We start from the raw sequence: 27327 nt of genomic DNA, 5'->3' as shown, positions 1-27327 counted from the left end.
TGGGAGCATGATGCAGGAACATTGACCCCACCCTAAACAAAATTTAGGTCAAGATACTTCCATAAAAAGTAGTGTGGCAGCTAAGGTGGAACTCTTGGTCATCTCAGAGTTTCGATTAAGACGCGAGCACTCTCAAGTTGTGAGCCAAGACAACCTGAAATTGTTGGAAAGGCAGAGGAGACAAAACACAATTCACACATAAAACACGAGCTGCTGCTCTTCTATTGATCACACAAAACATGATGATTACAATGAACTCAATGAAGGGTATTTAAACCTTTTCCAACTAGCTAACTACCTAAAATATCTTGACATGCAACTACATGCAATCACACACTCAAAGTCGTCTATCACTTAACTCGACTTGACTCAACACTCAAACACTCAATCATGCAATCACTTAGTTAACTGACTCTCTATGTTTAGCTAACTCCTCATGCAGGAGTAATTATCTTATTTTAACACCCCCCCTTAATTACGACTGCTAAACTAAAACATGATTCATGACAACTCAAACATGCCTGTTGTTCTATGTCTCAGCGAGGCTTACAATGCCCAAGTTTCTTCTATGAAACTCAAACACATCTTTTGCTAATGAATTAGTAAATATGTCAGCCACTTGATCACTAGATTTACAAGGCTTCAAGTGAACTTCTCCATTGGTCACAAGTTCTCTAATAAAGTGATATCTAGTATCAATATGCTTGCTCTTCAGATGAAACACACTATTCTTGGATAGTGCAATCGCTGAGGTGTTGTCACAATATATTGTTGTTGATCCTTGTTGTTTCTTCTTGAGTCCATCAAGTACTCTTCTTAACCACACTGCTTGACATGTTGTTGATGTTGTTGCTACATATTCTGCTTCTGCTGATGAAAGTGTCACAATGGGCTGCTTCTTAGATGACCATGAAATCACACCTGAACCAACGTGGAACACAAAACCAGAAGTGCTCTGCCTATCATCCAAACTACCCGCAAAATCACTATCTGTGTATCCAATCAAAAAAAAAAATGTTGTGCTTGCATACATTATGCCACAATCTCTAGTTCCTGCTATGTATCTCAGAATTCGTTTTCCTGCACTCCAATGTGTGCCTTTTGGAGTCTCCATAAATATGGAAATCAAACTCACTCCTTGCATGATATCTAGTCTTGTAGCAATGAGATACATGAGGCTACCAACGAATCTTTTGAATAAAGTTGGATTGACATCCGATCCTTCATCATCCTTGCTTAGCTTTGTACCTGTTGCAACTAGTGTAGGGATGGGTTTGCAATTTTCCATCTTCAATCTTTTCAACAAATCTTTGGAATATTTATTTTGACAAATAAAAATTCCTTTTTCAGATTGCTCAACTTCTATGCCAAGAAAATATTTCATGAGACCAAGATATGTCATCTCAAATTCTTTCATCATGGCCGCTTTAAATTCATCTATGTCAAAATCACCTGTAAAAATCATGTCATCAACATATAAGCAAACAATCAAAATATTTCCATGCTCATTTACCTTTGTGTACAAGGTAGGCTCAATGTTGCTTCTGCAAAATCCATTCTTAATCATGTAGCTGTCGATTCTGCTATACCAAGCTCTAGGCGCTTGCTTCAGTGCGTAGAGCGTTTTCTTTGACCTATAAACTTTCTCTTCATTACTCTCAACTTCATATCCTGGAGGTTGCTGCACATAAATTTCTTCTTCTAGAATTCCATTCAAGAAGGTTGATTTCACATCCATCTGATATACTTTCCACTTGTTCTGAGCTGCTGTGGCTAGAACTTCTCTTACGGTATCCAATTTGGCTACTGGAGAAAACGTTTCTCCAAAGTCTATTCCTGGTTGCTGCGAGAATCCTTTTGCTACAAGTCTTGCTTTAAATATGTCAATTTCACATTTTTCATTCAACTTTGTCTTGTACACCCACTTCACACCAATGAGATTTTTGTCCTTTGGTAAATCAACCAAATCCCATGTGGCATTCTTTTTAATAGATTCAATTTCTTCATCCATGGCTTGCGCCCAATTTTCATCTTTGATTGCTTCTTTAAATGAAGAAGGTTGGAATGACAAGAATGAAAAATCTGAACTAACATCCAAATCATCATAAATATATTTCAAACTTCTCATCTTTCTCTTACCATTTCTTGATTCATCACCTGATTGATTGCTAGGAGAGTCTTGATCTGTTGATCTTCCTGAGGATCCATGCTACTCTGAGAATCTTGGAGTCCTTGTTGGTGTGTCTTTGTTTGGTGTCTTCACCTATGATTCTTGCTGCTCCTTTTCTTCTACATCATCTTCTTCCATCAGTGGCACTTGTGCATCAATTGTTTTGTCTACAGTTCCATTCCATGACTCTTGTTCCTTGAACACAACATCTCTGCTAATTATGGTCTTCTTTGTGACAAGGTTATATAGTTTGTAAGCTTTTTGATTGCTCACTATAATCAATGAATATGCATTTTTCACTTTTATCATCCAATTTGCCTCTTCGCTCCTTAGGCACATGTGCACAAGCTACACATCCAAATACTCTGAGATGAGATACGCTGCAATACATACCTTACCACGCTTGTTCTGGTACTCTGTTCATCACACTCTTTGTAGGAGATTTGCTGATCACATAAATAGCAAATGCAACTGCTTCTACTCAATACTCATTAGACTAGTTTCTTCCCTTCAACATGCTTCTTACCATGTTCATAATTGTCCTGTTCTTTCTCTCTGCTACACCATTATGCTGCGGTGTGTACCTAGTTGTAAACTGTCTTCTGATCCCATGTTTTTTGCTGTAATCATGGAATGCCTTTGAGTCATATTCTCCACCACAATTTGACCTCGATACCTTGATCTGTTGATCACTTTGGTTCTCTGTTATCGCTTTGAATTCTTTGAACTTTGCAAAAGTTTCAAACTTTTGCTTCAAGAAGTAAACCCAAGTCTTTCTGCTGTAGTCATCAATGAAAGTGAGGAAGTAGCAACTTCCACCAATTGATTGTGTCCTCATAGGTCCACACAAGTCTGTATGCACTAGCTCAAGAGGTTTCTTTGCTCTGTATGCAACTCCCTTTGGAAAACTTTCACGGTGTTGTTTTCCCAAGATGCAACACTCACAAGTACTAGCAGGCTCTTTGATGGGAGGTAATCCTCTGACCATCTGTTTCTGCTACAACAATCTTAAACCAGAAAAGTGCAAGTGTCCAAATCGAAAGTGCCATAACCAATAATCATCAGAACATGCAACTGTAAAAGAACTCACCTGACCACTGTAATTCAAAATTAGAGGAAAGAGTATGTTCCTCATCATCTGCACCTTTGCTATCAACTGCTTGCTTGGGGGCTTGTCATATATAACAACTTCTTGACCTTGAAAGATAACTCTGTATCCTTTCTATGTCAATTGACCAATACTTAACAAATTATGTTTGAGACTAGGAACATAATATACCTTTGAGATTGTCTTTGGCTCCCCCTGCTTGGTCAAAATGTTGACCACTCCTTTTCCATCTACTTCCACAGTCTTGTCAGTCCCTAACTTTACCTTTGTTTTCATAGATTGATCGAAATTTGCAACCAAATCCTTTTCCTATCATGTGGTTAATGCAACCACTGTCTAACAGCTACACAGTAGCAGAAGGTTCATGCATGGTATGATAAGTTAAGAACATGGAGTTAGTAATCTCTGTAGTGACATTAGCTCTTGGGTTCCCTTGGTCAGCTATTTTCTTCTTGCAATCATGAGCATAATGACCAAATTTATTGCAGTAATAACATCTCACCTTTGATTTGTCAACTCTTTGATTACTGTTGAAGCTTTTGTAGTTGCTTCCACTTGAATGTTCATGATCTTCTCCGTCATCTCTTTGACCACCATATCTTCCGCTTCGTCCTCTGCCTCTCATTCTACTTCTGCCTCACCCTCTGTCTCTTGAAACAGAAACCTGGCTTTTGAAAGCGGTCTCTAAAGCGGAATCCTTATTTATGTCTATCCTTGCCTCATGCGATAGAAGTGATCCCATCAGCTCATCAACTGTCAATGATGCCAAATCCTTGGCTTCTTCTATGGTTGCTACCACAACATCAAATTTGGCAAACAAGGATTGGAGTACCTTCTCAACCACTCTTTGATCGTTTATATCTTCACCATAAATCTTTAATGGATTTGTGACAGTTATGACCCGATTCATGAAAGAATCGATGTCCTTTGTCTGCTTCATCTGCAAACTTTCAAAATCTCTCATAGTATTTTGCAACTTAACAATATTGACTTTGGCCATACCTTTATAGTTTGTCGCCAAAGTATCCCATGCTATATTTGCTGAAGACGTGGTCATAATCTTCTCGAACATTGCTAGGTCCACTCCTTGTTGAATAAGCTGCAACGCATCTGCATTCTTCTTCTTGTCTTTCTTTCTTCCATTGTTCCCTCTCTATATTATTGAGAGTTTGTTCTTCTTCTTCGTTCTTAGGTTCTGAAAACCCAAACTTGAGATAATCCGAGACATCATGTGCCTGCAACGTAGTCGCCATAATGGCTCACACATCATAATCTTTCACTGTAAATGGTGAAAACTGGGACTGGAAATTTGAGAAAGCCATCTTTCTCCAAAAATTTCTCTTTAAAAAACTTAAAAAAAAAAATTCTCTTTCAAAAAATCTCTTATCTTCAAAAATTTCCTTTATAAAATAAAACCCTTTATTGTTTTTTAATATAAAAAATCTTTTATATATAAAAAATCTTTATAATCACTTCAAAGGAAATAGTATGATAAAATCACGTAGCAAAATCGTACCCACTTCTTTCGAGTTTCAAACACTTTCGACTTTCAAACACGTTGACTCTGTATTCGGCACACGCTAATTTTTCTGCGAAACTGCGGCTTGCTCGCTCATTGACCAATCAATTTTCCAGGCGACGGTGTTCACGGCAGCTGTGGCTGCTTCTTCAGTAAATTCTATCTATCCTGTTTACAAACCAAACGAGTTCGGCTACAACGGCTCGATCTTAAATCTGGTTTTGATATCCTGTTTACAAACCAAACGAGTTCGGCTACAATGGCTCGATCTTAAATCTGGTTTTGATATCAATTTGTCGGAAAAGTAAAGGAGACAAAACACAATTCCAATTTGTTGGAAAAACAGAAAAGACAAAACATAATTGACATACAACTACATGCAATACACACTCAAAATGGTCTATCACTTAACGTTAAAACATCTTATTTTAAAAAAACAAAAAAACAGAAAGGTTTCCTTCCCTTCGCAACAGATTTAGTTGAATATTTATGTGTACTTCCCAGCTAATTTTCCATGACAGTTACAATATCCAACTCCTTCCGTCTTCTGCAAGTAGAAACCCCTTCAGGACAACAGATATACAGAATCGAAGAAGCTTTAGTCAAATGGATATACAACTGACTCTTCGGGATGCCGGTGTCCAGATTCGAGGAGACCTTAATAAAATGGATTATATGAGCGGCTCCTACAACGCCATGTTGTTTCATGCCATTGCGATGAAACAAGTAGTGAGAAGCGTTTTAATTATCCTCTGTCTATGTACACGTATACGCTTCGCAGTAGCTGACCCAGAGGTTTCTACCGTTTGGAGCAATTGCGGCAATTATACATATAGAAACGGTAGCGCGTTTCAGCTTAATCTAAACAGGGTTTTGGATTCACTGGTGAAAAATGTTTATGCCACCGGATTCAATACCTCTAGTATTGTTGCTCAGGGGACAAACAACAATAGTACTGTTTACGGGCTTGTCCAGTGCAAGGGAGATTTAGATTCTTCCGATTGCAGACAGTGCGCATCCACGGCTAAAGCGAATCTTGTTCAGGAATGCCACAACACTTCTGGATTCATTCAATTAGACGGTTGCTTCTTGCGTTACGACGATCATAATTTTTACAGCGATATTGAGAGTACGAAGGATGCGCAAATACATATTCTCTGCAATACTGGGAACAACAGTCAGCCACAACAGTTCACAACTGCTGTGAAAGCCCTGCTCTCGAATAGTACCGCTGAAGCACAACAGAGCCCCAACTTTTTCGCTGCCGATTCCGTCCGCGTCCCCTCTGGTTTAACGAAGAATATCTACATCTTAGCACAGTGCTTGAGAGATCTGTCCCGGACAGGCTGCGGATCCTGCCTAACTGATGCCTTGGTAAAAATATTTTCATGCCAACCTGGAGCTCTTGGGGCATTTTTCGGATCTGAGAAATGCTATTTACGTTACGAGGTTTATGAATCTTTCAACACTTCAGTTCTAACACCGCCACCATCGCTGCCACCAGGGGAAAGTTCTCCCTCGTCATCAGGTAATTTGCCACCATCGCTGCCACCAGGGGAAAGTCCTCCCTCGTCATCAGGTAATTTTGTTTTGTCGAGGAATACACGGGTTTTGTAGGATTTCATTTGTTTCTGCTCAACTAAAACATAGATTACTGGTTACTGACACTTTTTGTGTAAATATGCAGAAGGCAAGAAACCTAGCGTCTTGGTTATAAGCCTGGGTGTAGTAGCCGCTCCGATTGTATTAATTGCAGTCATAGGGCTTTGGAAGTGGAATATTTGCTCTCGTCTGAAACGCCAGGAAGAGATTTCTGGAACCGGAGGTCCTCAACTTGCAGCTAACTTATTCATTGTTAACTATCTAAGATGCTTGTCTGATTAAGTTGTGTGCAAGATAAATAGACACCTTGTAATTGTTTTCGCAGGTGAGGAAGAAGACTCTATCTTAAGGGCGAGAATAGCGAATCCAGAACTCGTTTTCAAGCACGACATCCTGAAAGAGGCTACCTGCAATTTTAAAGTAGAGAACAAACTTGGAGATGGAGGTTTTGGATCCGTCTTTAAGGTAAGAGCTTAATATCTCTTTTAATCAAATAACCTAGAGATTAGGAAATAGCAGCTCCTAGTAAAAATGGGGAATAAAATAGAATTTGAAGTTCGTCGATCTGCAGGGACTTCTCCCTGATGGCAGAGAGGTTGCAGTTAAACGGCTCTATATGGGTAGAAGGCAAACAGATGCTGAATTTCTAAATGAAGCGAATATCATCAGTTGTGTTCAGCACAAGAATCTAGTGAAATTGCTTGGTTGTTCAGTTGAAGGGTCAGAAAGACTACTAGTTTACGAATACCTCCGCAACAGTAGTCTTGACAAGTTTCTATTCGGTTTCTACCCGTTCTTAATCCCTGAATGTTTCTTGGATTCTTTTGTTTGTACATGAAGTTTAGAGCATATATTTACGCTGTGTGATGCATTGCAGATATAACAAAACGTCATTTACTTGACTGGAAAAAGAGGTACGAAATCATTTTTGGAACAGCACGTGGTCTGGCCTATCTTCATGAGGAATCTCAGATTCGGGTCATCCACAGAGATATTAAAGCCAGCAATATTTTACTCGATGATAAACACAGACCTAAAATAGCAGATTTTGGGTTGGCCAGGTTATTTGCAGAAGACCAAAGCCACGTTAGCACTCGAGTTGCTGGAACTTTGTAAGGTTTTTTTTTTGGGGGTTTTTTTATTAAAGAAATAATTATAATTATATATGCAGTATAGATTAATTGGTTTAGGTGAAGTTTATATGAAATTAAGTTAGTAAATTTAAATTTTATAGATATAGATTAAAAAATAGAAATCACTTTGAGAAATTAAAATATCCAATCTCAACATAACATCATACAACTATAACTCGTGTATCTGAATATGAATCATGTAATTTTGAGGCTGCTCGGTTATGAGGATTTGATCAAATATGAAATTGTGCAGAGGTTACATGGCCCCTGAGTACGCCTTCCGCGGACAATTGACGGAGAAAGCAGATGTATTCAGTTTTGGAGTGCTTCTACTTGAGATTATCAGCGGAAGAAAGAATCAGAGTTCGGCCCTTGACATGGACTTTCTCATCGAAGGAGTATGGTTCATGTAGATATCAATTTTTTTACTCCAAATTTTCGAACTCCCTTGGTGACTAAAGTTTTATGTTTTGTTGACCAAGCAGACATGGAGACTGTATAAAGAAGGTAGAGCTTTGGAAATTCTAGATCCCACATTGAACGACAATTATTCGTTGGAGGAAGGGATTAGAGTGATTAAAATTGGTCTTCTGTGCACGGAAGCATCTGCAGCGTTGCGGCCTTCAATGTCCCAAGTGGTGATGATGCTGAGAAGTGTTAAATTCTAATTTTCAACAACGCGGTGGTTTTTTGAAAACAACCCCGGTCTCCCCGCACCGCCTTTGGCAAAAGGCTGTATCCGCCGGAGGGGACCCGACACAATCACACTCCGCCACGCGTCCCCAGTACGAATGACGAAACCGCTTTCCCCGGATGGTAAAGGTCGTTTGGTTTGCCCGGGGAGGGTGTGCGAACCACGTCGGATCAGCTGGGCGCGCGATCTCAGCCGTCAATTTTCCGAAGGTGCTGTCTGCCCACGACACATCAAATTTTGTCGTTTTTCCCGTTGACCGCCGTAGGTGATGAATTTATGGTCTTAATGCTTTTACGTAGTTTTTGGTGGGGGCCTTTAATATTGTGATGGGCATACGTCCCATACATTTAATATAGTTATGGGCACGTTGTGATATAAGTTTTTTTTATATGTTTTATATATATTTTTCATACACGTTGTCATATGTTAAAAATATATATAGTCTACGTGCGACAATAGTGTGTTGTTGTTCCTTTTGTATTGTGAGTGGTGGCTACGCACGAGAGTGCAATTTTTTTTTGTAAATGCACAGCAGTGCGATATAGAAATCAGAATGTAATGTTTTCCTCTTTCCATTGAAGAACAGAGGAACACCATGATGTTTATGTAATCTCCACAGCAGTGGAAAATCTGTGAGAGCAGCAGAGTTTTTTTTTGTGATTCCCTCTTTGAACAGAGGAAGAAATATGTAACAGAATGTTTGTTTTAATTAATAGAAATGCTTTGTGACTGTGTTGTCTTCTGAGTCAATTTGTTTTAAAAGCTTCCCTGTGTAAAGATCCTGGACAGAGGAAACAGAGCATTGTCTCTGTGGTGGTTAGTTTGTTGGTTTTTGGTATTTTTCCATCAAAAATACCCAACAGTGGTATCAGAGCAAGGCTTAGGCTCTTTAAAGAAGTTAAAGAAGCTGAAGGGAGAAGGTTGTTGCTGCAGCAAAACCTCTCAGGCAGTTAGAAGACTCAGACAGCGCAGGATTCAGGTATTCTTCAAAAGCATTTCTTTTGTTATTGCTGAAGACAGTTAGTTGTTTTAAAAAAAATACACAGTCAAGGAATGGCTAGCACAAGCACTGGTATGGGTATGTTTAACATCCAGCGCCCACAGTTTAATGGGAAGAACTATGACTACTGGTCAATAACTATGAGAGCCCTGTTTGCCTCTCAAGATTTATGGGAAATAGTTGAAGATGGTTTTGAAGAACCAGCAGATGAAACTAAGTTCAATGCATTAACTCAGGGAGAGAGAGATCTCCTGAAGAGCAATAGGAAGAAGGATGCAAAGGCCATTTTATTGTTGCATCTAGCAGTAGACCAGAGTATATTTCCAAGGATAGCAGCAGCTTAAACATCAAATGAAGCATGGCAAACCCTCAAGACAGCCTATCAAGGCATGGAGAGAGTGAAGACAGCAAAACTACAATTGCTGAGAAAGGATTTTGAGAACTTGAACATGAAGGAGTCAGATAACATTGACTCATTCTTCACTCATGTGATTGGTGTAATCACACAAATGAGAACTCATGGAGAAACAATTGAAGATAGAAGAATAGTGGAGAACATATTGAGGGTCTTACCCTCAAGGTTTGATGCCATAGTCACCACCATTGAAGAGACAAAGGATCTCTCAAACTATTCAGTTGATGAGCTACATGCATCACTGATAACACATGAGCAGAGGTTGAGTAGGAATGAAAACTCATCCCTTGAGCAAGCCTTCAAGACCCAGATGTCTTTTGGAAGAGGAAGGGGTCAAGGAAGAGGAAACCGAAGAGGAAGAGGCAGAAGCCAGAACAGAGGTGGAAGGAACAACCCATCAAATGCACAAGGAAGAGGCAGCAATCCAGATCAGAACCAAGGTCAAGGCAGCTGCCAACAAAGAGATCAGTATCAGGCTCAAGGACAAAGGTATGATAAATCTAATGTTCAATGCTATTATTGCAAAAAGTATGGACATTATGCTAGTGATTGTAGAAAGAAACAGCATGATATGAACAGCAGACAAAATGCAAATGTTACAAGAGAAAACAGCAGTCAAGAAAATGTCCTGTTAGCTTGTAACATGGCTGAAACACATAGTGAGGACATATGGTTTTTAGACTCAGGTTGCAGCAACCATATGACAGGGAATATAGCCCTCTTTTCAGCCTTAAATCAGAATTTGAAATCAGAGGTCACACTAGGAACTGATAGTAAAGTGTCTGTTATGGGAAAAGGGGAGGTAAAAATATTTACAAACCAAGGAAAAAGGAAAACCATAGCAGATGTCTACTATGTCCCCGGAATGAGATGTAACCTATTGAGTGTTGGACAGCTTATCCAAAAGGGTTACAATGTTTACTTTGTAAATGATGTGTGCACCATCATGGACATACCACCCAGCAAAAGATGCATTGCTGAAGTGAAGATGACAAGGAACAGGATGTTCCCTCTCCGGATCAGGGCAGACTTGAAGAACAAGAAGGAAATGGCAGCAGTCACCCAAGAGGCCTTCCAAAGCGTGCCAAAGGATGAGAACTGGTTATGGCACTTGAGATTCGGGCATCTAAATTTTGGAGGTCTAAACTTATTGAACAGAAAAGGAATGGTAAGAGGATTACCATTGATAGAGAAGCCGGACAGCCTTTGTGAAGGTTGTATATTGGGCAAACAACATAGAGAGAGTTTTCCATCAGGGAAAAGTATAAGGGCCAAGGCAACCTTAGAGATTATCCACTCAGATTTGTGTGGACCAATGCAAGCTCCATCATTAGCTGGCAGCCTATATTTCTTGACATTCATTGATGATTTTACAAGGAAAACTTGGGTATATTTCCTTAAAAACAAAAGTGAAGTCTTTGAGAAATTCCAAAACTTCAAAGCACTTGTGGAGAACCAAAGCGGGCTGCACATAAAATTTTTGAGAACTGATAGAGGAGGTGAGTATATCTCAAATGAATTCCTAAAGTTTTGTAGATAAAATGGAATTCATAAACAGTTTATAGCCAGGTACACCCCACAGCAAAATGGAGTTGCTGAAAGGAAGAACAGGACCATCATGGATATGGCAAGGAGCATGTTGAAGGCAAAGCATTTGCCAAATGAGTATTGGGCTGAAGCTGTACATTGTGCAGTTTATATTTTGAACAGGTGTCCTACAAAGGTAGTCATGAACAAAGTGCCAGAAGGGGCATGGAGTGGGAGAAAGCAAGTAGTCACCCACATGAGAGTTTTTGGGTGTGTGGCCTATGCACACATTCCGGATCAGCTAAGGAGGAAGTTGGACAGCAAAGGGGAGAAATGCATCTTCATTGGATACAGTGAGGAATCCAAAGCCTACAGGCTGTACATTCCATCTACCAAGAAGTTCTTTGTCAGCAGGGATGTTCAATTCATTGAAGAGGAAGCTTGGGATGGAAGCATAGAGAAAACAGTGAACATTAAAAGCTGTTTTCCTCATGATGAAGATGAAGAGGAGGTGGCTGAAATTCATCCCCAAACAGTAGCGCCAACACAAGGACAGCAAGGGACACCATTGAGGATCAATGAGAGTGCTTCTCCAAGCACACCACAAGGAGGAAATTCAAGTGCATCTTCAAGCACTTGCACACCAAGTGAAAGAGGTAAGAAGTTTAGAAATCTAAGAGACATTTATGATGAAGGAATGAATTCCTTATTTGCCTTGTATTGTCATGTTGATGATCCTATTCATTTCGAGGATGCAATTAAAGATAGGAAATGGATAGAAGCTATGGATGAGGAAATCAATGCCATAGAGAGAAACAAAACATGGGATTTGGTTGAGCTACCAAAAGGCAAAGAAGTCATTGGTGTGAAATGGGTCTACAAGACCAAGAGCAATGCTGAAGGCAAGATTGAAAGGCATAAAGCAAGGCTGGTTGTCAAAGGCTACAAGCAGCAGTATGGGAGAGATTATGAGGAGACTTTCGCACCGGTTGCAAGAATGGAAACCGTGAGAGCAGTGCTGTCCATAGCAGCTCAAAACAAATGGAAAGTCTACCAAATGGATGTGAAATCAACATTCCTAAATGGAGTGTTAATGGAAGAGGTCTATGTGGAACAGCCTCTCGGATATGAGAAGAAAGGTGAAGAGCACAAAGTGTGCAAATTGAAGAAAGCTCTTTATGGGCTGAAGCAAGCGCCAAGAGCATGGTACAACAGGATAGATTCATATCTATTGGATAATGAATTTGACAAATGTGAAGGAGAACCCACAGTCTACATCAAGGAAAAGGATGGTAAAATTTTGATTGTTGTCTTGTATGTTGATGATGTTATTTTTACAGGCAATGATATTTATCTTATTGAGAATTTTAAATCAGTCATGAAAGATGAATTTGAAATGACTGACATGGGTTTGTTGAGATACTTCTTAGGCATAGAAGTAGAGCAAAATGAAAAAGGAATTTTTATCTCACAAGCAAGATATGTAAATCAAGTATTGAGCAGATTTAACATGCAAGAATGCAAGGCAGCAATCACTCCCACAGTAATGGGATTAAAGCTCAGCAGAGAGGACAGCAGCAAGGATTTTGATCCTAGCTTGTATAAAAGCATTGTGGGCAGCCTTATGTATTTAACAGCAACTAGGCCTGATATTATGTATGCTGTTAGTTTGATTTCCAGATTTATGGAGAGGCCAAAGGAGGCACATTGGCAGGCAGCAAAGAGAATTTTGAGGTATGTCAAAGGCACCAAAATGTTTGGAATTTTATATCATGCCTCAAAACATTCAGATTTGGTTGGGTACACTGATAGCGATTGGGCTGGAAGTGTAGATGATCGGAAGAGCACTTCCGGTTATGTTTTTAATATGGGTTCAGGAGCCATCTCATGGGCTTCTAAGAAGCAATCCATTGTAGCATTATCTACAGCAGAGGCAGAATATGTGGCAGCGACAGCAGCAGCATGTCAGGCAGTATGGATGAGAAGGATGTTGAGAAGCTTAGGCCAAGAGCAGGCAAAAGCAACAGTGGTCTTTTGTGACAATAGCTCTGCTATTGCTTTGTCAAAGAATTCAGTGTTTCATAAGAGAACGAAACAAATCGATACCAGGTTTCACTACATCAGAGAATTAGTGAACAATGGAGAAATTGTCCTCGAACATTGCAGGACCCAGGAACAGGTTGCAGACATCTTGACAAAGCCACTGGTTCAGAAGAGTTTCGAATTTTTGAGAAAGTGTTTGGGAATGACCGAACGCGCGGCTGTTAAAATTAAAGGGGAGTGTTAAATTCTAATTTTCAACAGCGCGGTGGTTTTTTGAAAACAACCCCGGTCTCCCCGCACCGCCTTTGGCAAAAGGCTGTATCCGCCGGAGGGGACCCGACACAATCACACTCCGCCACGCGTCCCCAGTACGAATGACGAAACCGCTTTCCCCGGACGGTAAAGGTCGTTTGGTTTGCCCGAGGAGGGTGTGCGAACCACGTCGGATCAGCTGGGCGCGCGATCTCAGCCATCAATTTTCCGAAGGTGCTGTCCGCCCACGACACATCAAATTTTGTCGTTTTTCCCGTTGACCGCCGTAGGTGATGAATTTATGGTCTTAATGCTTTTACATAGTTTTTGGTGGGGGCCTTTAATATTGTGATGGGCATACGTCCCATACATTTAATATAGTTATGGGCACGTTGTGATATAAGTTTTTTTTTTTATATGTTTTATATATATTTTTCATACACGTTGTCATATGTTAAAAATATATATAGTCTACGTGCGACAGTAGTGTGTTGTTGTTCCTTTTGTATTGTGAGTGGTGGCTACGCACGAGAGTGCGATTTTTTTTGTAAATGCACAGCAGTGCGATATAGAAATCAGAATGTAATGTTTTCCTCTTCCCATTGAAGAACAGAGGAACACCATGATGTTTATGTAATCACCACAGCAGTGGAAAATCTGTGAGAGCAGCAGAGTTTTTTTTTGTGATTCCCTCTTTGAACAGAGGAAGAAATATGTAACAAAATGTTTGTTTTAATTAATAGAAATGCTTTGTGACTGTGTTGTCTTCTGAGTCAATTTGTTTTAAAAGCTTCCCTGTGTAAAGATCCTGGACAGAGGAAACAGAGCATTGTCTCTGTGGTGGTTAGTTTGTTGGTTTTTGGTATTTTTCCATCAAAAATACCCAACAAGAAGTGAGACCCATAATCTTCCTTCGCCCAGAAAGCCTGCTTTCATAGATGTGGATACCTCGGGCGAACGTCACCAGCTTAAACGTGATAGAGCTATTGACGGGGACAAAACATCAAACAGCGTAGCTGATCCTTCATCAGACAATCTGGAGCCGAGGTGACAATCAACCCATCCCATCCCTATTGGGATTATCGTGCCTTTTCAGACAGAATTATCTTGGTTTTCAAATCCGGGCACTATCGTATCTTCTCACACCATTATCTTCCCTGTGGATTTAGAGTTTCGATATTAAAAAAAAAAGTGCTCATTATTGAAATAACTCAATGGAGTAAAAACTGTTTACTATCGAAGTAATTCAATTCAAACAACCGTATTATCCTGTCACCGTGCATTGTTAGTGTTTATGCAGTTAATATGAATGTTATACTGTTGTTATAAAGTTATTATAATATGAATGTTATAATGTTACTAGTTATAAAGTTATTAGGAAAGTTATAATGTTATGTTGCGAAGAATAAGCGATGTAATGTAAATATTTTGATTGGGTTAAATTATTATTGGTTAAATTGGTTTTGATAATGTATATAAGATTAATAATTATAAATATGAAATATTTAAAAATAGTAAAATTTAGAAAAAATTATAACTTTAAATAAAAAAATCAAAATCTATAACTACTTTCTTTAATTAATATTAAAAAAATTAAATGAAATTTAAAAATATGCTCTCGAAGAAACAGGTGTTATTTCGAAGAATGAACACATACTTCCATATCAACGTGACTTCCTACAACGTGGTCAAAACGCACGTTTAAAGACTGATATGCTGCTCTGATAGAAAGAGATATTATCGACCTCGGTCGATCTTGCTATTTAAAAACCTCGGTAGATCAGTGTTTGTGAATCACAAATAAACACAAGAAAAACAACAACCCAACTAAACAATGAAATTATATCATACCAATTGTGTTGTTATGTGAGAGATCTTGTCTTCTTTTTCGAGCATGAAATCATATCTTAACTTCGGAAAGCAGTTTGATAATTGTTTATTTAATTCAAAGAATAGTCTTTAAAATATAATTAGGCTTAACTATTTGAAGTTAAGAGAAATAAGGTTGGGCGTCTTAAACATAGGAGATGACTCAAAAAGGAAGAGGACCCAGATCCATAAATTATTGACTTCATAATCAAGATAATATATTAAATGCATGATAGTTACCCTATAAAAATATGTATGCATCAAATCAAGGATTGTATTAGGAAATTGGTAATATTCCTTTTTCTTTGAAGTGGTTAAAATGGGTAGAATCTACTCATAATATTTACATAGTATTTGCCAATGAAATCTTCCCATAGTATTTGCCTTCTTATTTTGAGCGAAAATAATAAAATAAGGTTTTTAGAGAATCTTTCAAATCTATTAAAGGGGATAGGAGTTAGGCATTTGGATCAATCTGAGTTTGTCTATCTTATTGTGTGTTTGTTGAGAACTTATCCCGGGAGGAAAGCCCCTAGGTGACATTTGTGTGGTGGATCCATCCATATTCACAAGTGGGCTTCAGTGTCATAGATTTATCGTTGTTGAGCAGCCATGCATGCCATTTGCATGGGTTCCAATCATATAATTATATGGACATGTGTTATTTTCTTCAGCTAATAATATAAATAAAGGACTGTATTTTAGATCCTTTGTATTCCTGTTCTTGTTGAAAGTCTATTTTAAATTAAAATACTAAAATACCCTAGATCTATTGAAATTTTTAATGTTTAAAATCTTACAATAATATCAAAACGAGGAACCCTACAAATGGGAAGATCTTATTTAGAGAAATTCGTTGAAATTTATTCTCACCCTAGCTGACATTCCCATCTTCGACGACATTTGATATCACCCTAAGTGGTCTCTAATGTTTTGAGTCATGTAGGTGAATCATTAGATCTTATGTTTTGATTCGTGTAGGTGAACCATTAGATCTGGGTTGTTTAAGAGACATTATTGTTAATAGGGTGAGATTTAAGACTCTTGTAGAAACCATTGAGCTCTGGGAGGACATCTGTTAAGTATCAAATTGTAACAGACTTAAGGTAAATCCTTATTGCTAGGGTTTTCATCAAATGAAGGAGGATCCATCTATGTTGGGAATTTTTGATAATTCCAAAACAAAAGAACAGAGAAAATGCTCTGTTTTTGACACAGAGAAACAGAGTTTAATTTGTATCCCAGAATCTCATCCACATTTACTTCAATCCATAGAAATGGAGATCGATTCACATAACAGATAACAAGGTTTTTATATTAACCAAAAAGAGTATTGCGCTGCCATACATAAAATGCATTAAGCAAAAAAAAAACTGAACATCACACTGTCTCTCACTAAAAATACTCTGTCTTTGTTTTCTCACTGAAAATACTCTGTCTCTGTTTAACATTGACACTGTTGTGTGTCAATTTCCTTTTCTTCACACCTTACATTCGCACTGCTGTGCTTTACATTTCATTACATTGCATATTCAACCAAAAAAAATATTCACGCTGCTGCGTATTGCCCCCTTTTTCATTCGCGCTCCGTTGCGCTACATTACATTCTCCAGAACAAAAAGAAACATTTACTTCTCCTTTTCCCATAACAGAAACTTTATTATCAGTCCCTAGTGTGACTTGTGACTTCACACTAGGGACTGATAATAAAGTTTCTGTTATGGGAAAAGGAGAAGTAAATGTTTTTTTTTTGTTCTGGAGAATGTAATGCAGCGCAACAGAGCGCGAATGAAAAAGGGGGCAATACGCAGCAGCGTGAATGTTTTTTTTGATTGAATATGCAATGTAATGAAATGTAACGCACAACAGTGCGAATGTAAGGTGTGAAGAAAAGGAAATTGACACACAGCAGTGTCAATGTTAAACAGAGACAGAGTATTTTCAGTGAGAGACAGTGTGATGTTCAGTTTTTTTTTTGCTTAATGCATTTTATGTATGGTGCGCAATACTGTTTTTGGTTAATATAAAAACCTTGTTATCTGTTATGTGAATCGATCTCCATTTCTATGGATTGAAGTAAATGTGGATGAGATTCTGGGATAGATGTGATTGTCACCACCATAGAAGAGACAAAGGATCTCACAAACCTCTCAGTAGATAAACTACATGCATCACTGATAACACATGAGCAGAGATTGAGTAGGAATGAAAACTCATCTCTAGAGCATGTCTTTAAGACCTAGATGTTCTTTGGAAGAGGAAGAGGTCAAGGCAGAGGAAACAAGAGAGGAAGAGGTAGAAGCCAAAACAGAGGTGGAAGAAACAGTTCAGCAAATGCTCAAGGAAGAGGCAGCAATCCAAACCAGAACCAAAGCGAAGGCAGCAGCCAACAAAGTGGACAACATCATGCTCAAGGACAAAGGTATGATAAATCCAATGTCCAATGTCACTATTGTAAAAAATATGGGCATTATGCAAATGAATGTAGGAAGAAGCAGCATGATATGAATAATAGAACTAATGCAAATTTCACTAGAGAAAATATCAGCCAAAATAATTTGTTTTTAGCCTGTAATATGGCTGAAGAAAAGAGTGAAGATGTATGGTTTCTAGACTAGTGAATATGTATGGTTTCTAGACTCCGGTTGCAGCAACCATATGATAGGAAACATAGCCCTGTTTTCTATGTTAGATCATAGTGTGAATGTAATTTTTGTTAAGAATATGTAATGTATTGCACAGCAGCGCGTGAATGTAAGAAGTGAAAAGGCTTTTACACATACAGCAGTGTAAAAATTTGTAAGCAAAGACAGTGTAATTTTTCAGAGAGACAGAGTAATTTTCAGGAAAGATAGTGAAGTTTTTTTTAACTGCATCTGAAGCAGTTCTATTGGTGAAATCCCTTTGTTGGAGGAAGAAGTTTTTTTTTGTAATAGCAATCTTATTAATGAATCCAAGTGTTCTTTGTGCATGTGTAAATCTCTGTCTTCAGCAAACAAATTTTTAGTTTCCTGGGTTAAAACAGAGCCTTTTTCTCTGTTCATTTTGTTCGGAATTACCAGAAATTCCGAACAATCTAAAAGTCATAGCAAAGAGCATAGGGCCGAAACTACTCATTCGTCAGATTTCACAGGTCGACTAACCACACTTTTGTGTGCAAGGTTGGAAAACAATATTAAACCACTCGACGGACTTCATAGGGGCCAACAAGCCATATTCTGTCATGTGTGGTTTATAGTTCGATTTTGGTTGCAGGGTCACCATGGGATTGTGAGGATGTGAACAAGTCGTCAGAAAAAGAGTACAGGACCGCAAGGCCTGTATTTATTAGTACTTAGTTGATCGATCCAATTTCAAGTGTGCTGGGCATACAAATGGTTGCAAGGCAAAAGGGTCTCATGGATGCCGCATTAAAGTTTTCAAGATCGAAGGCCATGTGATCACTACAACCATACAACCATGGGATTACACGTTGCCATAAAGAATTGCAAGGGTCGAGAAGCGGTGTGCTGAAACCCACCCCGAAAACACCATGGGTTCCATAGAAGGGCCAAGCAAAGTTGAATAAAGCTGAAGGTCGTGGGATATTTTTAGTAGAAGGTGACTGGATAAGGGGAGGTTGAGTATTCTATTGGGATCCACGAAGATTGCCTTCTCTAAGTCATCGAGTGAGATCAAAGGAACCTTCATAAAGAACAATTATTGTTGACGGTATCTCACGAGCATGAATCCTTCTCAGTTCCAGGAAAGTCACCTATGTAGAGAGGTCGATCGTTATTGCATGGGTAATGGGCATATTAGATTATAGTTCTTGGGCCATATCATTGATACATTGATTCGATTTATAGGTACAGAGACCAAAACTGTATTTTTGCATGTATAGAGGGAAAAATACATTAAGGAGTGCGCAGAGGGGTCGATCTTGATTATAGCGGGGCACGAGACACAGATCTAGTTCCTGTTAAGACAAAAAATATGCAGCGCCGTAGGAGGAGGTCGTCCAAGGGTCGTGAGCCGAATTTTTTTGGATGCATTGGTAAGGTGGAATTAGAGCAACATCAAGAGTTTTTCGATCCATAGTCTCTAGGGTTCATGTCGGGTGTAGTCATTCTTGTGAGGGAGACTGCATTGCTGATATCATGTTGCGGATGTGAATGCTAATATCTGGAGCACATCGGTGGATTGTGAGGGCCGAAACCTTGAGTGTTGGAACGGGTATTTCAAGCACAGTGACTAAGTGGGCCATTCGGGTAAACAACCCGGAGCTGTGAGTGCAGATTGGTGATCGAGTTATGTAGTGAAGTCGGTCATCACCACAGATCCATCCAAATTGCCACCTTATTCATCAACTGCATCACCAATGGAGGGAGCACCATTACGCCAAGCAGAAGCACCGGGGTTAGAGTCTGTGTGGCAAAACGATCGTGGACCACTAAGGTAGGGCTGAGAGGTAGTTGACTACTTTGCGACAGAGTCACCCTTCTGCACATCCGTTGAGAATCTAATCAAATAGCACTTGAAGTCACAGCGAGACCTGCCACCTGCAACTTGTAGAGAGCCATTACGCCGAGCAGAAGCACCAGGGTTAGAGTCTGTGGGGAAAAACGATCATGGACCACTAAGGTAGGGCCGAGAGGTAGTTGACTACTCTGCGACAAAGTCACCCGTCTGCACATCCGTTGAGAATCTAATCAAATAGCACTTAAAGTCATAGCGAGACCTGCCACCTGCAACTTGTAGAGAGCTAAGGGTGTAGGAGATATATAGGAGAGAGAGAGTGCTTGAGCCAAGGGTGTAGGAGATATACAGGTATAAAATGAAAAGAGAGAGATAATGGAGAATAATTTCTAAGTTTGTGGCTATAATATTTTTGGGTCAAATTTGTTGAAAATATTTGGGAAGGCATGATTGAGAGAATATCGCTATGAAGGATTAGTGTATTCTTTTTCTCTATGGCGAGATGGATTGTATTAACAAGTGCCTAATTAATTTGAAATCGGGAGATCTACACAATATAGAGATATTCAAAAATACGAAGATAAACATTATTTACAATTAAAATATTACTAATAATATTGTATTGGTCCACCGAAGGGTGCATATGAAGATGTGCGGAGGTGATTCCTCAGAGAAAGCATGCCCATAAAACAAATGCATGCGCCCAATGCTTTCACTATGTAAAAAACTTTGCGCAATATTATTACTATGTAAAAAACTTTGCGCAATATTTAATAAAATAATAAATATACAAATCTTTTTTTAATTATTATTTAGGAACATATTCATTAATTAATAACAACTTTGAATGTCTATGACTCAACAAAAAATATCATTGAGTACAGAAGTAATTGTGTAGGTGACGAAAAGTATCATTGAGTGTAGAAATAGTTATGCAGGCAGTTATTCGTGTAGGAAAATGGTTGTGCGCGTGCGGAGAGTATGGTTATGCACGTATGAAAGTGGTTGTGCAAGGAAATGGTTGTTCAAAAATACATATATAAAAAAACAAAAACATATGAACACATTAATTATCAAGCAAGACAAGAACTATATTGCATCATAATTATTAATCTTCATGTGTATTGAATAAAAGAAATCTAGAATCACATAAAATGTTTTTTTCATTTTTAAAATCTAACGAAGTTTATATTGGTTTACATTTTACTTGAACATGTAGATACATAAAATGTTCGCAACTATTAATCTTCTTAACGTTACTCCATGTGTATTGAATAAAGGAAATCCAGAATCGCATAAAATGTTTTTTTCATTTTTTCATTTTTACAATCTAAGCAAATTTATATTGATTTACATTTTGCTTGAACATGTAGATTTTATGAGAGTACATTTATCTTTATCTTTTAGAATATCGGTTATATTGATTTACGTCTTACTTGATTTTAAGGGAGTGCGTTTTTCTTTATCTTTTGGAATTTTAAAACATGTATTTATTTTGACATCCAAAATTCAGTTATCTTTAATGTTTATATTGAAGGAAGGCTATGCTCGTGTACTTTGAAGGAAACAATGCTTATATTGGTATACGATTATAAAACCAATGCTCAAATGTCAAGATTATTTTTGTGTATTGGGAAGGAAGCAATGATTATGTTGGTTTATGTGTTTCGATGGAAATAATATCCATACTTAGGAGAAGATGTAGAAAGTCTTTATAAAACATATTATTGTAAAACATCAATATTGAAGAAAAGATGGAGAAAGTGTTTATAAAACATATATAGATTATTGTAAATTTAGAAATATTATAGATGAGATCTTTAGGATGACCCAAGGAGGAAAGGAATGATTAGAAGATTATGTTGAGAAGTTTTAGTTTAATTATATTTTTTTAGCAATTATAAATTGGAATCAAAATCCTCAAACTACTACCAGTTGGAAATGTTGAGAAATATTGATAAATACTAATTGAAAATAACATTTTACAACTTTTTAACTAAAATACAAATGAAATCTTCAATAACTATTCAAAAACTATTATAAAAAAAATATAAAAATTATAGAAGAACTACTACACAATCCTCAAGAGCAACAACAACGTGTACAATTTATGTCCTACAAGTCTCAATTTGATTTACTTGTTCAAAAAGTTCTTTTATAATAGAGATCTAATTATAATTTACCATTAAATTAAATAAATAAAATATTAAATTTAATGAATAAAAATATTTTAATTTCACTTTTTATATATATTTCTGTAAAATTTTCTAAATAATTAATAAATTATTATTTTTTTAATATCTTGTCCCTTAACTTCTTAAAAAATCAAAGTTCTTTCATGATAAAAATCTATTTGTATTTTATTATTTAATATAAAATTTAATAAATAAAAATATTTTAATTTCATTATTTTACATATTTCTTTGAAATTTTCTAGATCATGTATAAATTATCATTTTTAATAATTTATCCATTAACTTTTTAAAAAGTCAAAATTCTTTCTTGATAAAAATCTAATTGTATTTTACCATTTTTAATGAATACACATATTTTAGTTCCATTATTTTTATATAATTCCTTCTGAATCATTTATAAACTATCATTCATTTAAAATTTCTAAATCATTTATAAACTATCATTTTTAAGTTTGATAGTTTATTCCTTCACTTTTTAAAATCTAAACTTTAAATATTTTTTTAATGGTACTATGTAAAAGAAATGGTTAAAAATGATTAATATTAAGGAAATGTTATGATATTCTTATATTCTTCTCATGACATAGGAGGAGGAATTGTCTAGACAGCTAAAAGTGGCCGGAATCCAGGCAAAAAAAATTCAAATGTTTTTGTAGAGATAGTGATTGAATTGTGTTTTTGATTGTAGAAAGGGATTCAGCACCATCAAAAACGTTTAAGAAACCTAAAATTTTGAAGTTTAACAACTATAACTTCGATTTACAAAAATACTTGCCAAATTTTCGCTAAATATAACCAAATTTTCCATAATTTTCCGGGCAACTCCTCTGCCTCGTTACACTAAGCGGAATTTATACATAGAAATTACAGTATTATATACGAGTGTAGATTCGGTTGCCAAAGGTGATTTGGTTTTATAACATTAGGTCACTAGCCATCCCGAAGGTGCAATGTCTGGCTGATGTAAAGATGTTGCAATCCTATTGATAGATATTTGATTAGAATTATTACAAACTTTCAAAGCTGGTAGACGTGTTTTTATTTTATTCAAACTCAAAATTGATTTATTTAAAACTTAAAATTGATTTACAATAAAATATTCCCATTAAGATGGTTCGATACCATTCCAATTTGGTGTCTCTACCCTTCAATCCAACCATTCTACATTTCTAAAAATTGACTCGCATCCGACAACTCATTAGAAATTTGTCAACCTATGAAAACTTAAACCCTTATCGCGTCACAACCGGCCATTTTCCCGGAGCTGTTAACGTACAAAGACTAAACTATTTCAAATAAAAAAATATGACTTTGCTGTCACAAAATTTGATTTGGCCGCAATGAAACCAGTATGTATTATCTAAACATGTGGAGGAGGCATCGGGTCAGAGTCAGTCGGTCAGAAACAGACACCCGGTCAAGCACAAACCACAACATAAGATTTTCCTACAGAAGGCAAGTTTGACACGCTACTAAGTTTCTTTTTCGTTACAGTATTCTACGCCCTTAATTTCCATCGCCCGCTGGTAAGAGTCCTTAGCAGCTCTTTTATCCGGTATTGATTGGGTTTTGGAAAATGAATCTGAAAATTAATGCTATAACTTCAACATTATAAGGCAATTGGATCACAACATCTGCCCTTTCAATGCCATGCCTTCTGGTAGCACCTGGGCGGGGACGAACATGAATTCAGTAACTGGCAGCGTGTTACTTATAATCTGTCTGTGTACGGGAATGCGCTTCGCAGCAGCTGATCCGGAGAGTTCTACCGTTTGGGGCAATTGCAGCAATTATGCATATACAAACGGTAGCGCGTTTCAGCTTAATCTAAACAAGGTTTTAGATTCACTGGTGAACAATGTTTATCCCACCGGATTCAATACCTCTAGTATTGTTTCTCAGGGGGCAAACAACAATAAGTACTGTTTACGGGCTTGTCCAGTGCAGGGGAGACTTAGATTCTTCCGATTGCAAACAGTGCGCGTCCACTGCCAGTGAAAATCTTGTTCGGGGATGCCACAACACTTCTGGATTCATTCAATTAGACGGCTGCTTCTTGCGTTACGACCATCATAATTTTTACAACGATATTGAGAGTAGGAAGGATGCGCAAATATTTATTCTCTGCAATAGTGGGAACAACAGTCAGCCACAACAGTTCACAACTGCTGTGAAAGCCCTGCTCTCGAATATTACCGCTGAAGCACAACAGAGCCCCAACTTTTTCGCTGCCGATTCCGTCAGTGTCCCTTCTGGTTTAACGAAGAATATCTACAGGTTAGCACAGTGCTGGAGAGATCTGTCCCTGACAGGCTGCGGATCCTGCCTAACTGATGCCTTGGTAAAAATATTTTCATGCCAACCTGGAGCTCTTGGGGCACAATTCGGATCTGAGAACTGCTATTTACGTTACGAGGTTTATGAATTTTTCAACACTTCCGTTATCCCACCGCCACCATCGCTGCCACCAGGGGAAAGTCCTCCACCGCCACCATCGCTTCCACCAGGGGAAAGTCCTCCCTCGTCCTCTGGTAATTTTGTATTGTCGAGGAATACAATGGTTTTGTAGGATTTCATTTGTTTCTGCCCAACTAAAACATAGATTACTGGTTACTGACACTTTTTGTGTAAATATGCAGAAGGCAAGAAACTTAGCGTCTTGGGTATAGCCGCTACGATTGTATTAATTGCAGTCATGGGGCTTCGGAAGTGGAATATTTGCTCTCGTCTGAAACGCCGCGAAGAGATTTCTGGAACCGGAGGTCCTCAACTTGCAGCTAACTTATTCATTGTTAACTATCTAAGATACTTGTCTGATTAAGTTGTGTGCAAGATAAATAGACACCTTGTAATTGTTTTCGCAGGTGAGGAAGAAGATTCTATCTTAAGGGCGAGTATAGCGAATCCAGAACTCATTTTCAAGCACGACATCCTGAGAGAGGCTACCTCCAATTTTAAAGTAGAGAACAAACTTGGAGATGGAGGTTTTGGATCCGTCTTTAAGGTAAGAGTTTAATATCTCTTTTAATTAAATAAATTAGATATTCGGAAATAGCAGCGCCTAGTAAAAATGGGAAATAAAATAGAATTTGAAGTTCGTCGATCTGCAGGGACTTCTCCCTGATGGCAGAGAGGTTGCAGTTAAACGGCTGTATATGGGTACAAGGCAAGCAGATGCTGAATTTCTGAATGAAGCAAATCTCATCAGTTGTGTTCAGCACAGGAATCTAGTGAAATTGCTTGGTTGTTCAGTTGAAGGGTCAGAAAGACTACTAGTTTACGAATACTTCCACAACAGTAGTCTTGACAAGTTTCTATTCGGTTTCTACCCGTTCTTAATCCCTGAATGTTTCTCGGATTCTTTTGTTTGTACATGAAGTTTAGAGCATATATTTACGCTGTGTGATGCATTGCAGATATAACAAAACGTCATTTACTTGACTGGAAAAAGAGGTACGAAATCATTGTTGGAACAGCACGTGGTCTGGCCTATCTTCACGAGGAATCTCAGATTCGGGTCATCCACAGAGATATTAAAGCCAGCAATATTTTACTCGATGATAAACACGGGCCTAAAATAGCAGATTTTGGGTTGGCCAGATTATTTGCAGAAGACAAAAGCCACGTTAGCACTCGAGTTGCTGGAACTTTGTAAGGATTTTTTTTGGGTTTTTTTATTAAAGAAATAATTATAATTATATATGTAGTATAGATTAATTGGTTTATGTGGAGTTTATATGAAATTAAGTTAGTAAATTTAAATTTTTAATTGGTTTATGTGGAGTTTATATGAAATTAAGTTAGTAAATTTGAATTTTATAGATATAGATTAAAAAATAGAAATCACTTTGAGAAATTAAAATATCCAATCTCAACATAACATCATACCACTGTAACTCGTGTATCTTAATATGAATCAATCATGTAATTTTGAGGCTGCTCGGGTATGAGGATTTGATTAAATATGAAATTGTGCAGGGGTTACATGGCCCCTGAGTACGCCTTCCGCGGACAGTTGACGGAGAAAGCAGATGTATTCAGTTTTGGAGTGCTTCTACTTGAGATTATCAGCGGAAGAAAGAATCAGAGTTCGGCCGTTGACATGGACTTTCTCATCGAAGGAGTATGGTTCATGTAGATATCAATTTTTTTACTCCAAATTTTCGAACTCCCTTGGTAACTAAAGTTTTATGTTTTGTTGACCAAGCAGACATGGAGACTGTATAAAGAAGATAGAGCTTTGGAAATTCTAGATCCCACATTGAACGTCAGTTATTCGTTGGAGGAAGGGATTAGAGTGATTAAAATTGGTCTTCTGTGCACGGAAGCATCTGCAGCGTTGCGGCCCTCAATGTCCCAAGTGGTGATGATGCTGAGAAGTCAGACCCATAATCTTCCTTCGCCCAGAAAGCCTGCTTTCATAGATGTGGATACCTCGGGCGAACGTCACCAGCTTAAACGTGATAGAGCTATTGACGGGGACAAACCATCAAACAGCCCAGCTGATCCTTCATCAGAAAATCTGGAGCCGAGGTGACAATCAACCCATCCTTCTTGGCATTATGGTGCCTTCTTAGACAGAATTATCTTGGTTTTCAAATCCGGGCACTATCGTATCTTCTCACACCATTATCTTCCCTGTGGATTTAGAGTTTCGATATTAAAAAAAAAAGTGCTCATTATCGAAATAACTCAATGGAGTAAAAACTGTTTACTATCGAAGTAATTCAATTCAAACAACCGTATTATCCTGTCACCGTGGATTGTTAGTGTTTATGCAGTTAATATGCATGTTATACTGTTGTTATAAAGTTATTATAATATGAATGTTATAATGTTACTATTTATAAAGTTATTAGGAATGTTATAATGTTATGTAGTGAAAAAGAAGTTAAATTATTATTGATTAATTTGATTTTGATAATGTATATAACATAAAATAAAATAAAATAATAATTATAAATATGAAATATTTAAAAATAGTAAAATTTGGAAAAAATTATAACTTTAAATGAAAAAATCAAAATTTATAACTATTTTTTTAATTAATATTAAAAAAATTAAATAAAATTTAAAAGTATGCTTTTTAAGAAACAGGTGTTATTTCGAAGAATGAACACATACTTCCATATCAACGTGACTTCCTACAACGAGTTCAAAACGCACATTTAAAGACTGATATGCTGCTCTGATAGAAAGAGATATTATCGACCTCGGTCGATCTTGCTATTTAAAAAAATCCCTGTAGATCAATGTTTGTGAATCACAAATAAACACAAGGAAAACAGTAACCCAACTAAACAATGAAATTATATCATACAAACTGTGTTGTTATGTGAGAG

The 27327-nt window shown here is 37.5% G+C and overlaps 1 protein-coding gene across 1 annotated transcript; it reads left to right on the top strand.

The window, feature by feature from the left end:
• Positions 1–23453: 23453 nt before the first annotated feature.
• Positions 23454–26730, top strand: LOC149237117 (cysteine-rich receptor-like protein kinase 2). Its single transcript, XM_089369152.1, has 7 exons — positions 23454–24516; positions 24625–24774; positions 24808–24989; positions 25096–25306; positions 25402–25636; positions 25964–26108; positions 26196–26730. The coding sequence occupies exons 1-7, from the start codon at positions 23844–23846 to the stop codon at positions 26520–26522; spliced, it is 1923 nt and encodes a 640-aa protein (XP_089225278.1). The 5' UTR covers positions 23454–23843; the 3' UTR covers positions 26523–26730.
• Positions 26731–27327: the final 597 nt, after the last annotated feature.

This window comes from Pinus tabuliformis, chromosome 8, assembly GCF_031772625.1.
Source record: "Pinus tabuliformis cultivar Carrire ecotype Pingquan chromosome 8, CPIR1, whole genome shotgun sequence".
NCBI lineage: Eukaryota > Viridiplantae > Streptophyta > Pinopsida > Pinales > Pinaceae > Pinus > Pinus tabuliformis.
This window is presented reverse-complemented; position numbering and strand designations above follow the sequence as displayed.